The sequence below is a fragment of the Triticum aestivum genome, chromosome 6A, assembly GCF_018294505.1.
Source record: "Triticum aestivum cultivar Chinese Spring chromosome 6A, IWGSC CS RefSeq v2.1, whole genome shotgun sequence".
Lineage (NCBI taxonomy): Eukaryota > Viridiplantae > Streptophyta > Magnoliopsida > Poales > Poaceae > Triticum > Triticum aestivum.
In genome coordinates this window covers 39,064,861-39,079,071 of record NC_057809.1, presented here as the reverse complement: position 1 = coordinate 39,079,071, position 14,211 = coordinate 39,064,861, and the positions used below count along the sequence as shown (strand labels likewise).

The following is a 14,211-nucleotide window of genomic DNA, read 5'->3' as shown; positions in this document are numbered from 1 at the left end:
CAAAAAATTCCACGCAGTGGAAAATCGTATTTTGAAAACGAGCTCCGTGGAGCTCGGCCTCCAAAAGCCCTCACTCTCCTTTCTAGCCCTATTTACAGGGGAGAACTTTCAAAAATCAATTCATATACGGTGTAGTTGCTTGGTTATATAGGTACATGTAATTTCTTTTCTTTTGCTCCAACAATTTCTACTGCACTAGAGTTTTGCAGTAGATAATTAATTCACATAAGTACTCCACTGGTAACAATTTGGACGAAGAATTGCCAGTACGAGTCGTGTACACACATGTTACATGTCTGGGGGTTCTTTTTGTTGTTGTTGACCGCTCTCTATCAGTAGCTAGGTAGAACTTACATTCTCGTGAGCTCGACGGCCGGTCGAAAACTTGCCCATCGGTAGACTTTTCATTGCCCGCTCGAGACCAACAAACTCTTTCTCTCCACGCGGCAGATCGAGATGTTCACGTGGCAGAACGCGCCATGCGACAATGACGCATGTTCCTATACGCGTACACATGTACCAGGAAGTACACATGTACTCTATACGCGTACATGTGTGGATCTACGCATCTAACTAGTTAGTTATTGCTGCAGGGACAAACCGTACATGTATTGCAGTGTGCACGATGTTGCCATATTTGTCTGGTCCATCACGACCGTATACACACACATCGTACGTACACGCGCTCAGAGCAAGTGGGAACCGAGTGAACATATATGATGCACCTGTTGCTCGTAAAAATACGAGAAGAATGCTCATCGTAATTTCTTGACGCTTGCTGCTGCTGCTGACAGCAAAGATGCATGGTGTGCCCGCCAAGCGAAGAATATATACAATGGCTCTAGACGACAAACTAAATTTGATGAGTGCATGCATCACGTGACGCGTGTGAGCGAGGTGAATTATTAAATGTCATGTACTTACGGAACTACGACTGACTAACTGATCAAGCATGACGTACCGCATAATCGTTCACGTTTAGTGAATTTTCCACATGGCTCACCTGGGGCGCATGCATAGTCCAACTTCAAACACCACTCACTCGGTGGAGGATGGATCGACGCAGCTGGCAACCACTCCTATCCCCGTCCCTATAAATCTAGAGGGCATGCCGGCAATTCATCTCATCTCACCCAAAGACGTAGCAGCAGCAGCAGCAGCAGCAACTTGTTCATCTCATATCACCCAGGCCACACTTAGCCAGTTAGCCTACTTAGTCATTCTGTAACACGACACACTTAGCCGGCCAGCCACCCAGCCCCCTTAATTAAGCAACCGATGGCTGCTGCGCATGTCTTCTTCTTCTTCTCCGTTCAGCCACTGCACCATTCGGGTACACCGGTGGCTGGAAATGGTGGCCGGAGTGGACGCCACCGTGCCTTCTTCCGCCCATCAACGGTGATATGTCCCGGGCGGGAGCCTGCGTCACATGTGCTGTCCGATGATTTTGACTTCGAGGTATATATAGTTATCACCCGTATATGCACTTAGCATGCGTGTTTATGTCCTTTTTCTAATTATTACACAAGGGATCGAGTTCAAACCTATCAGAGCTATAATATTGAGCCTGGCACAAGCCTGTCGTCATAAACGTCACCTTCCACCAAAAGGAAAGAAACGACTTGGTCCCTTGTGTAACCAGATTATCCCAGTAATTTTTGAAAGATGTTTATAAAATATATAAACCTACATTATTATGAAAGTATTTTTAATTGTAAATATAAATATTGCAAGTGCTATCACCCAAAATCCTATATTGATAGTTAAAGTTCTGTAAACTTTGTATTCTTTTGAAGAACAAGTATGATGTCTCTGTGCAACACACCAGGAAAGCATAACGAATGTTCAAGCATTGCTGCATCACCATCGGACGAGTCGACGAGGCTTATTGACCACTGTTGATCACCTCAAGCGCCTCTGCATCGACCACTATTTCCAAGACGAGATCGACACCATCATGGACTCGTGTGCAGATCTCATCCATAGTGATGATCTGCTTGATGCAACCCTTTCCTTGAGGCTGATGAGAGAAGCTGGATATTATGTTTCGGCAGGTCAGTAAAATACAAGTTTGGCTTCTCAAGACAGATAAACAAACAAGTTTGGGAATCTTGAGTGCAATTTGGTCTATGAAATGAATTTTACGCGATAACTTTGCTAGAAAAATATCTTAGAGTAGCCAAGTCTAAACTAAGGTTTGATGTTTCCTTGTGGACTGTATAAGAACCTCCCTCGAGATGTATTGTACTAATTATTTATGACATGTGCCTAAGACCCCTTCTTAACGAATTGGCAGACGATGTTCTTCGGAAGTTCAGTAACGATAATGGTGATTTCAACCTTGGCCTCAGCAAAGACATTAGAGGGTTGCTCAGCTTGCAAGACATGTCACACCTCAACGTAGGAGAATCATCACTCTACAAGGCAAATGAATTCTCAAGCAAGCATCTTAGATTTGCAATTAAGTATCTGGAGCCAAACCTTGCAAGATATGTAAGGCAGTCACTAGACCATCCCTATCATGTGAGCCTGATGCAATACAAGGCAAGGCACCATCTGAGTTACCTTCAGAACATGCCCACTAGCAACATGGCAATTGAGAATTTGGCACTTGCAGAGTTTACCATTAAGAAGTTGCAGCATCAAAGAGAAATGCAAGAGGTTAAGAGGTATAAATATAATAAAATACTAGCCCTCAATGATTAATTTTGTAAAAAGTGAAAAATATGTGCATTCTTATGATAATAGGGAAACGCTAGAACTCTTGGCCAAATTTGATAAATTAACATTTTTGATTACTCACGTACTCCCACAATTAAAAGAGTGGTGATTTTAAGTATATGAAAATTCCTTTTCACACAGATGGTGGATGGATCTAGGATTGGCTCAAGAAATTCCGGCCGCAAGGGACCAAGTTCTTAAATGGTACATGTGGCCCATGACCGTCCTCGAGGGTTTCTCCTTCTCTAGATATCGGATTGAGATGACAAAGATCATATCCATGGTCTACATTGTGGATGACATCTTTGATATTGTCGCGACACAAGAGGAGCTTTCCCTCTTTACTGAGGCGATCAAAATGTGAGGATTGTTGTTTCCATAATATATAAGGTTAATACGATTGGGGAAGCAATATAGTTGCCTTTTTGTAAGCAAATAATGTATTAAATACGTCCAATCATATATTCATACTTCTTTAACTTTGACATATAATATATGCAGATGTTTTAATATTGGTTTGAAATCTACATTGTGTCTTTATTAGAAATATTTTAAAATATTAATAGTTTTCTAATTATTAGCAAAGTAGATACCATTTTGGACCTAAGCAAAAAGAAAAAATATTTTTGCTTTTTGCTTAGGTCCAAAATGGCATCTACTTTGCTAATGGAATAAAAACTCAATGATTGCTTAAGCTTAAGACCATATAAATGCTATAAAAATATTGCTTTTATCAAAGTTTCACACAAAAATTGCACATTATTGACAGGTGGGATCTTGCGGCTGTTGATTCACTCCCGAGCTACATGATATCATGTTACAAGGCTCTTTACACTATCACAAGTGATATCGCCGATATGGTCAGAAAAGAGCATGGATTGAGCCCTATCAATCATCTCAAGAAAGCAGTATGTCTACTAGAATGGTTCTTCATTTCTCTTTAATTTGATTTTTCATAAGAAAATAAATATAACAACGGTACCACCTATGTTTCTATCTTCCATCCATGGTCTCCATCCCCACACCACCTCCTCCGTCCCCTGCTTTAATGATTTTCCAAACCAAATTTCCTCGAATCGTCTTAACTATCCCATGTTTTATTGGCTTATCATACAAAATCACATTATTTTCTTTGGTAAGCCAATAAGTAATAAGTACTGATTCAGTTATCAGCTAACATTTCTTTTTGGTATGTAGTCGCACTAACACTAAAATAGCATGTAAATCACGATGGTTACATAAAAAATATATGTGCCCCTGTGGCAACACACGCACAATTACCTAGTTGTAATTACAAAAATAATAGAAAGTAAAATAACAGTGGAAAAATTAATCCGACCTGCCTACCTTTTTTCTTCTGACAGTGGGCAACATTGTTTGATGGATTCATGATCGAGGGAAAATGGTTATCTACTAATCAGATCCCTACATCTGAGGACTATCTAAGAAACGGGATTGTCACTTCGGGAGCTCCACTTGTATGCATACATCTTTTATTCATGTTGGGGCATGAATTACCAGAGGGCAAAAATGACGACATCCATCGAATCATCTCCTGCCCTGCAAAGATCATGAGGCTCTGGGACGACATGGGCAGTGCAAAGGTCTGAACATACCCAGAACTTGATCACATAAGAACTTAGGATTAGCACTAACAATAATTTTAGATAAATTCATTCAGTTCATAGCATGGCGGGTCAACATCCACGTCAATATTGACCAATTAAAGCATGATCTAACATTTTCGTTCTTCTTCTCATGCAGGATGAATCGCAAAATGGGCTAGATGGATCATACAAAGAGTTGTACCAAAGAGAAAATCCTTGTGGTGACGCAGAGAAGCACATGCTAGAGATGATTGGGAGTGAATGGGAGTGTCTAAACAGGGAATGCTTCTCTCGGACAAAGTCAACACTATCGCATAGCTTCATCACAGCATCACTAAACTTTGCGAGGATGGTCCATGTCATGTACGGCTACGACAACGAGCAGAAGCTCCCCGTCCTTGAGGATTATACAAGGATGTTGCTCTTCTAAATCAATCATGCATTCTATCACATTATATTGCATATAAATCTTATAAATGTATAGTGCATTAGTTTTTGGTAGGTCGTCACGTAGGATGTTGATTAACATCCTGCACAATTCGCATATGTGTTTCACGTGATAAGATGATAAACATACATGGAAGAAAGTCAGGAACAGCCTACAACTCCATGCAGTGTTGAAATGTATGATGAGATGCATATGAGTTTATAGGCACTGGATGCTGCGAAATACTTTGTATATGAAATTGTGAATGTATGAAAAGATTGTTGGGTTGTGCAACATTCCGACGATATGCAGATAGTTCTGGTGCTTGAGATGGCTTACATTTAGTTCTAGCAATGCTCTTAGTACACAATAAGGCAGATGGGTAAACACGAAAAAAAAAACTATGAAAGGATACCAATCTCATAAGGGCAAAGAAAAACACCCATTCGCGGGAGACCCACATTGCAAACGGGGTTTTGGATTTCCCAATTTATGACGGGGACCATTCATAGACAAGTGAAATAAAATTAAGAGCTGATACCCACATCACTGACAGAAGTATGTTGGTAGTTGCTAGAACCTTCTCCGGTGGGGTTTTTGTCTCATCAAAGACAAAATAAATTGTAGACAGAATTACCCACACACACGTAGCAAAGAAGTGTAAACCGAATGGTACACTTAAAATTCACTGGAGTGCAAATATATTATATAGCGGATTATTTGATTTCGGTCTAGCATTTCACACCAGCTAGCAATTACGGGTGCATCATTCAAGAGGCCGCACAGATATTGGATATATATTAAGACAGTATTTTTCTTGTAGCTGTGGCGGTGGGCACAGTCGCGCCGTAAGAAAAAGGAAAAGGCGTGCCGCTTGTAAGACTTCACGGCTGATCAGCAGTAACTGCCTACTAGCACAATATATTCGACCGGAACATCAGATGGGAGCCACGCCAAAACTTGCGCATCAGAGACTATTCCCGTGTCCTCGAACAATTGACGACACCCCATCAGTATTAATATAGTGTTGGAGCCTCCTCCTCGCAGCGCCGCTTCTGCTTTCTATCCTCTCAACTCTCTCTTGAGTTTCTCTCTACTCTCAAGGACACACAATGGAGTAGAACTCACAGGTACAGAAAACACACACGGCACACACACACACACACACACACACACACACACACACTTCACCAAGGAGAGGTAAGGCTCTGCTTCTTCCCCCGGTGAGAACACATGTGCTACATGGTTTTTCCTTTAGCCCTCTGAGCTTGCTTTCTCATTCATTAGTTCTGACTTAAATAGCCTGTACAAGGGACTCACACATGTCCATGTTGCTGTCAACTAATCCTAAACTCACGCCATGACCCGAACGACTCACTCCACTATCTCCATGCACCAGCACATCCTGGATTCTCTCCATGATGCGGATCATTTGGCCACCTGGCCACTACTCCAACAAACTCAGCTGGTATGCAGACTAAAAATGCTCAGTCCACGGCCTACCTTGTAGCTAGTGCACTAACTAACTCATAGAATACTACCTAGCTCTACCGATCAGCTTTGCATGGTGCACGTGATCACAACTTAACATGCACACCCTGCCGCAGCTTGGACTAAATGCATCACTCAACAAAAACAAATAATTTAAACTAGCGCTAACAACAAGATTAGTTCTAACATATAGAACTAGACCGGATTTTCTCTGAAATATAGCCTAGAATGATACGGTGTCATTCTCTAGACGAACGTGGAACATACCATTGGGTAGGGCTTCGGTAACTAAATCTTGAAAGTTACTTTTGCTTCTCTCGGGTTTTTTTTCTCTCCTATTTTTTTCTGTCATATTTTTTCCTCCTATTTTTTGATTTTTATTTTCAAAATAGGAAGGGCAAGCTAGAATTCTAGCACTATAGGGAGGGCCATTACCATAACATAAGACACCTCCCCCAATTCTTTTTTTTTTGCAGGAAATAGAAAGATTTCATTACTCAAGGCGGCTTTTCAGCCATACACAAATTTACGACTTCGTTTGTGCCCGTACCAACCAAATGGCAGCACGGGGTGTGCTCCGCACGTAAGCCGTGAGACTATGACTAACTTTATTTTGAGTATGTCTAATATGCATAATTGAAATCTCCCATGGGTCCTCAGAAATCAATAACTAATGTCGCGCATAAGAGTTCTGTATGGAGAGCGGTCCCCATGACTCGTATTTAGCATCAAGACTGCCTGAGCGCAGTCCAACTCGACCGCAATGGGTAATCCGGTCCGATGAAGAGCAAGATCAAGGCCCTCTCTGCATGCCATGAGCTCTGCCTCTAGTCCGTCATCACATGTGGTGATCTGCCTGCATGCAGTAAAGATAATAGAACCGGTGTCGTCACGTAGCACCATTCCACCACCAGTCGCCCTTGTTTCATCGATGTAGCTCCCATCTGTATTTAATTTGGTCCAGCCATGGGCGGGCGGCGACCAGGGCATGTCCAGTCGCTGATCCTTGGCTTGATGCATGTCGCTGCTGCTCTTGCTAGCCAGTACGTGCGCCACCATTTTACCTTTCTCAATATTCCCCGATGGATGCTGGTGAATGTACAAGAGTGATAATCCTAGACCTACGTACCTTTACGAAACGTTTTATGTAACCCTCCCAATAACTCTCTCGCCCCCCTGATTTTCAGGTGGGTGGGGCCCCTTCCTCCCCCTTCTACAATCACAATTGTCCATGTAGCAAGTTACGTGAAACACGTAAAATTCTTTACGTGGATGTAGCATTACTCGCACAAGAGCGAGTTTATATACCCATGTAGGAAACGACATGATGCTTCCGTCGGAGGGGCTGGCTTGCCATGCATGAGTTCGTTTCGGACGTACCACACGCACCACATAGTCATCAGGGCCACGATATGAATATTGTCCGTGAGCGCCTCGAGCAGTGTATAGAGCCACTCCGGCCTGGTACTATGGACATCATCAATCTCTGGCAACGGCCAGTCCGAGGCCATGGCATGCCAGAGGTTCTTCATGAGGAGGCACCTACACATTGCATGGAAACGGTCCTCTCTTTCCACATCACAAATGGGACACACGTCAACATGTTCGAGGTGGCGTGAAAATTTATTTTCCCAAAGTGGCCAGAGAATTGGAGACAAGCCACCATGCAAAAACGCGTACCTTTGGGGGAGTAGGGCACCCCCATATAATCTTTCAGATGGCGCGACGACCATCCGGTGCCCTGCTTGTGGCGGTTGCCGATGGACGTTAGCTCTCGTCCATGGCTAAGCGATAGGCGGATCGGACGGTGAAGATACCGTTCTTCTCCGGCGCCCAGGTGATGATGTCATCAATGATCCAGGGCGATGTGTGAATGCTGATGATAGTGTCAACATCCACCGGGAGGAAATGGCGTCGAAGAAGGTCCAGACGCCATGCGCTAGACTCGTCCAAGAGCTTCGCCACTCTCCTCAGGCGGCAAGTACCTTGCTGTGAGATGGGTTGGCGCATTGGCTCCCTAGGCAGCCAGGGGTCTAGCCAAATTCTGATTTTTTGCCCATCCCCGACGTGCCACATGATGCCTTTCTTCAGCAACACGAGGCCATACTGAATGGCCTGCCAAGTCGGGAAAGCATTCCCCGAGAACACCGCGTCTTCGAGGCGGCCATCCGGATAATAACGAGCCTTTAGTACCCGCCACGCCTGTCGTGCAAGAAGGGCTTGGTTGAAGAGATGGAAGTCCCTAAAACCCAGACCACCCTTCGTTTTATGTGCCAAGATTTTCGGACAAGCCATCCAATGAGTTTTTCACTTGCCTTCAGTGGAACCTCATAAGAAATTGGTAGTTTAAATACACACATGATATAGGTCGGGATGACATTGGTAGTTTAAATACACCCATGATATAGGTCGGGATGGCCTGTGCAATAGCTTTTATCATAGTTTCCTTGCCAGCAAGTGAAAGGGTGTCACCCCAAGCAATGATTCTTTTCAGGAGCCTCGACTGCAAATTCTGAAATTTACCTCGTGACATACTGTCATTAGGCGTAGGCAGCCCCAAATATTTCTCTTCAAAAGTTTTTTTTTTCTTTTTTTCGAAAAGGAGGCGTATCCCGGGCCTCTGCAATTTCTCTTCAAAAGTTGTCAAGTTAACTTTTAGAATTATACGGACTCTCTCCTGTACGTCCATGGTACAAGATTTGCCAAACAAAACGCTGCACTTACCACTTAGACGGATTGATATACCTCCCCCAATTCTGTTCCGACATATCAGAAGAGGAACACGTACGGGCGTTACAAATGTGCCATCTGATGGCGACTCCGGTTGTGACTCCGGGCTAAGAAGTTAGCTAGGCCGCAAAATGAGACCACCGGCCACTCGCGATACGACTAAAATATTTGGACGATGGTCCGTGTCCCAGCGTGTCCCAGTCTAGCTCCACTGCATGGATGGATGGATGGTTGGCCAAGAACGAAGGGCAATATCAGCCGCAGCAGGGCTCGCCACACAGACTAGGCGCCAAATATGTCGGTATCAACAACGTACGTGCTCTAGCTAAGCCATGCGTATTTTTCACACATATCTAGAGCGACCGCGCCAAGGTATATATATACACACATATCGCACATTTTCTGATTAACGTGATTTCTTATAACGAGTGTAGAATTAATTAAACCCATTAAGCATCGGGAGAAGGGTGACCATCTAGCTATGCCACGTGACGCAAGCTGATTGCCAACGGTGAGAAAGCTTTTGGAAAAAATAGATGAAGATGAGGATTTTTTTTCTGAGATGTTTTTTAAGATGTAGGCGAGGAACCCATGTATTTTTAAATGAAAACGTATGCACAACTTTCTCTCAAGAGATGCTACATGATGGCGCCCCAACCACAAGTATAGATAACAGACGGGTAGACACTCCATAACCAAGCATCATAGTCCATATTAAACTAGATTCCACATACTTGGAGCTAAAATGAGCTATACTAAAGTTAACAATACACCAATCCCAGATGAAGTCGAGGTTGATCACCGATAGCTTGTCAGAGCCTGACGCCCCTGGTTCGTGGATGCCTTGCCATGGCACCAAGGCATCGCCCGAGTCGTTGACATCGAGCTAGTCGAAGAGAGTGTCACACAGTCGCGCCGCCTCGATTAAGAATCATCGATCCGCCTCCGCCTCGTGTTCTCGGTGATGGACCCTGCAAGCTGGAACAACCTCCGGGTCAGTGGCAAGCTGGCCGGGCAACATCCTCCATGATTTGGGCGTCCATATTTCGGTGCTCCTCCTCCTCGAGCAACGCTCGCTCATACTCTTGTTTCTCCTCCATCACAATATGGTCACCAGTGTGTCCTCCTCCTAGGCTTCCTCTGCTATGGCGCTGCCAGCTGTGCCTCCTCGCACTCGTTGTCCGAATCGTCTTCCGAGGAAGAAAAATCGATAGGATGACATCCGCCGTGGAGAGACCCCACCACACTCTCCACAAAGGCAGTGAGCCATGGTGATTATAGCGGCGACAACCAAGGTTTTTAATTTCGTAAACAAAAAAAAAGGGGCTCACTGAAATATGCAAAATTTCAGAAAAAAATTGATATTTGGATTTTAAATTTCATTGCATTTTAGCCTAATTTAAATTTAGTTTGGATCTGACTCAAAATTTTGGGATTAAAAATAGATCAGACCTTAATATGATATTTTTTTTTTAGAAATTTCATTGAAATTTTTTACCCTGGCAGTAGTGACGGCGATTCGGGGCATTGGCGTTGGCGAGTTGGGGAGAAATGTGGGCACCGGGGAAGGGTTAGGGTTTGGGTAGGGCACTGGAGTGATTTTATAAGGAGGAGGGGTTAATTGGACGGCTTGCCGCTGGTTGAGCTATTTTTCCAGTGAGTGAAGCCGAGAGGAGATTTGAGAAGAATGGATGTACATTATTAAAAAAGGATAAATTTGAGGGTAAGCTTCTCAAATTTAAGCAGAAAATGGGTTTTGGGGGTTACGCGAGCGGAACCATACAGGTCGTCATCGTCTTCACGTCCCCTGATTCTATTTTTCATGGCAGCACATTGGCATGTATACACGTGGCTGAATTACAAGCAGTTGGCAGCCGACATCATACAGAACGTCGCCACCCCATCGTCACTTGGGACGCAAATACACGGTTGACGACGGTCACCCATCAGTAAAAGCTGTGAAAATATCAAAACTGGAGAAACAGCCAAGGATGGAGATGCCATAGCTTACCAAGGGAAAAAAATATCATGTGCATCTGGGTTTTGTGGTACAACCAGTTGTATCCCGCTAGAAAATCAATTAAAAAGATTTATAAAAAATCTGACATATTGTGCTAGTGACATAAAGGCAATACAATCAATATAGAGTGCGTAAATTCCGAATTTGTCGCACAGCTCAAGAAAGAAAACTGACCATTGTCAGCGTCCATAGATTTAAATTCATGGCTGATCTGAACAATAATGGTTTGGTACTAGAACAAGCTGGTTTTTTATTCTGTTGCTATTTCAGATTTTTTTTAGAAACAAAATACACATGCAAACGCTCACACCGCACACACACACATCCATATGAAAACACACATACAACCCTACCCTATGACCACATTCGAGAGACTGAGCCGGCATATCTTAAGATCGATGAAGTCGTCCTAGGCACCATGCAGTCCACATCCACACCATACCACTGGACGAATAGCGACGAAGAGAGTCAAATAAATCCAAGAAATATGAGAGCACTCATGTCAAGTCTAGAACTTAAACCCGGATGGGCTGCTTCCACCACAAAGAACTCGACCATCTAATCTAGGCTCAGATTTAATTCTGAATTATATGACATGTGGGTGTGGTGTATAAATGTCGTACCATGTTTTTCTTTTCCAGAAAATTGTATAACTACTATAAGTTGCCTTTTAAGATTTGGTGTACTAGATACCACAAGCCCGCCACAAACCATATCCAAGTGCTATCCCTTCCACTTTGGCCGCTACTTGGATATCTTGGGCCATAGAGAAGGGGATACCGTTGTCTTGTTTGGTGCATTCATCAGTCCTTCCCATAACTAAACTTAGTTATTTGGATGGTGGCGGTGAGATAGCGGTGGTGCCTCTCTGTCCAAATAAATGAGTCCACCCTTCTCCATCTCCATTTCAACATGGAGTTGCTGGAGGTGGGGGTCAGGTGGACTCATCATGGTTTCTCCACCCTCATGTACTTCGGTCTAGAATAGCGGGGTGATGCTGGCACACGCCCTCGAAAAATGGTGGCCTCACATGGTTTTGGATTCGGCGAAATTAAGATTGGGTCTTCTCTTTATGATGCAACCACATGGAAGCGGCATGACAAGATCGGTTTGAATTCCTATCTCATATAGTAGTTGACCACCGATTTTCTGCTCTCACCTCTCACAGTGAGCTCCAACCATGGCTACAAAAGCCTTTTTTTCAAAGTATACCAGATTATACCGCGTCTGGCTTCACAAGGAATGATGTGAAAACACTGAGACTAAGCCTGGCTTGGCCCTACACAAAACACATGAGCATTGTATTTTTTATTTAATTTAATTATTCCTACGACTTAGAAATAATCTATTCTAAATAAAATACTACCTTTTAGCCATTTCAGTATTTATTTTTTGTTTTCGGGCTAGACTTCAGGTGGAAAAGTAGAGCTTCAGCCCGCCAGAAGCCAGGCTTCATGCTTATGCTGCCCATGCTTAGGTCTAGCGCCGAAGGGCTGGTCTTATGGATCGAGGCGTCAAGTTACTTAAGGTCTCTGCAGTTCATAATAACAAACTTGACAATCAAACAGATTCTTCTGTGACGTCGACGGCAAGGTCCTTGTCCCATTTTTTTGCAAAACGTAGTACAAACATAGACTTCCACATATACGTACATAGATTGAGCCCTATGAACGCAGAAATGCACATCCATTTGCTGTCAATGGGCACGTCGCTCAGATTTAAGAATAAATCCAAGAAAGTGCGAGCAGCTATGTCAAGTCTTGGACTTGAATCTGACTGGCTAAGTTCTGCCACAAAGAACCTAATCAACTTGTGTTTGCTTTGCTCTTTGTTTCTAGTGTATCACTATGTCTACCACCATTCTACTTTGTACTTACAATCTTTCGTCGACTATCTACGTGAGTGTATCCTTTTTCACGAAAGTTTTTCACTCAGTGGTGCAGTAATCAGCTCCGATATGACTCTGCAGCCAGTTTCCAGGATGGTTGGCCACTGAACGAACTGCACAGTGACCCACATACTGACCAGTCACCAGACAAGAATATATCTTAGGTAGCGACTCTAGTTGAGGCCAAACGATACTTTCCACACATAGGTAGCTAGTCGCCTAGTCAGATGCTTCAGGCATGATCACCATACATGTATACATCACTATACTTTTCACACGCCGTTTGTCATCTTTGTACATGAAGACGACCGGCGCATGACATGCTAAATGTAGGAGATTCACATGTGCCCAGCTAGCTAGCCACTAGCTAGAACGTAGAAACATCATCGGATGTCACGGAGTACTAAATTTGTAGTTTCCCGGAAATATCGCTTGGGGACCAGCTAGCTAGAAAACATCCACCTGGGCAATATTTCAGGCACTCTCTCAAAAACTCCTTTCCTATGATTGTGTTCTTCGTAATATATACATGTTTCAGAAACGGAAGCTGGCAAATTTCCTTTGACTACCCATGTGCTCAGAGTTTATTAAGTTATGTCTATCACCTTAATAAAGGAGATTATTGCTTTTGTCACCTCGAATATTTAGCTGCCCCCGAATGACTTCATCTTCAAGGGATTCGTCCTGGACAAAAAAACGTTCGTTTCTGTTGAGTTGTATTTTGTGTTGCATATATTACGTGTTGTAGCCCACCTCTCAGTCAATGTTTTAAATAGCCGGCTATAGCTCCGCTATAGCCCGCTATATAGCCTTTTCAGCAGGGTGCCGCTAAACGGTCGTCTTCATAAATAGCCCACTATAGTCCGCTATAGCTGATTTGAATTTTTTTTAGAAAAGGGGTATTACCCCGGCCTCTGCATCAGAAAGATGCACACGGCTCATAATTAAAAAATAAAAGCAGTCACAAAAATCTCCAACATCTGAAGGTACGAAAAGAAAACAAGCTGCTCAAGCGAGCCTAGTCAAGAAGCCACAACCGGCTCGCAAATAAAATAGGAGGCCCGCCGCTATTTTTCCATAGCCCGCTATTTAAAACAGTGCTCGCAGTTGTGTATAGTTGAGGTTAAGGTCTACTTTGTACTTATATATACGTGCACTAGCACCCCATCAATACAACTATTATTGTATCGGCAAAACATTTCTCTACATGGTATCTATCGCAGATTGATCCTAACCCTAGCCTGGCCTAGCCGCCGCCGCCGTGCCTCCATCGCCGCCGCCGCCGCTCCCTTTACCTGCCGCCACCGCCGCCGTGCCTCCATCGCCG

At 43.6% G+C, this 14,211-nt stretch overlaps 1 protein-coding gene across 1 annotated transcript; it reads left to right on the top strand.

The window, feature by feature from the left end:
* The first annotated feature begins 1,165 nt into the window (after window positions 1–1,165).
* On the top strand, window positions 1,166–4,821 carry LOC123130196 (S-(+)-linalool synthase, chloroplastic). The gene is made up of 7 exons (XM_044550149.1): window positions 1,166–1,458; window positions 1,829–2,054; window positions 2,297–2,669; window positions 2,863–3,081; window positions 3,491–3,629; window positions 4,086–4,325; window positions 4,486–4,821. Exons 1-7 carry the CDS (start codon window positions 1,279–1,281, stop codon window positions 4,756–4,758), a joined length of 1,650 nt encoding a protein of 549 aa, XP_044406084.1. The 5' UTR covers window positions 1,166–1,278; the 3' UTR covers window positions 4,759–4,821.
* Window positions 4,822–14,211: the final 9,390 nt, after the last annotated feature.

Coding starts and splice junctions, on each gene's coding strand:
- LOC123130196 (XM_044550149.1), top strand. CDS start 1,279: ATGGCTGCTGCGCATGTCTTCTTCTTCTTCTCCGTTCAGCCACTGCAC. Junction 2,670..2,862: donor GAAATGCAAGAGGTTAAGAG/GTATAAATATAA, acceptor CTTTTCACACAG/ATGGTGGATGGATCTAGGAT. Junction 4,326..4,485: donor ACGACATGGGCAGTGCAAAG/GTCTGAACATAC, acceptor CTTCTCATGCAG/GATGAATCGCAAAATGGGCT.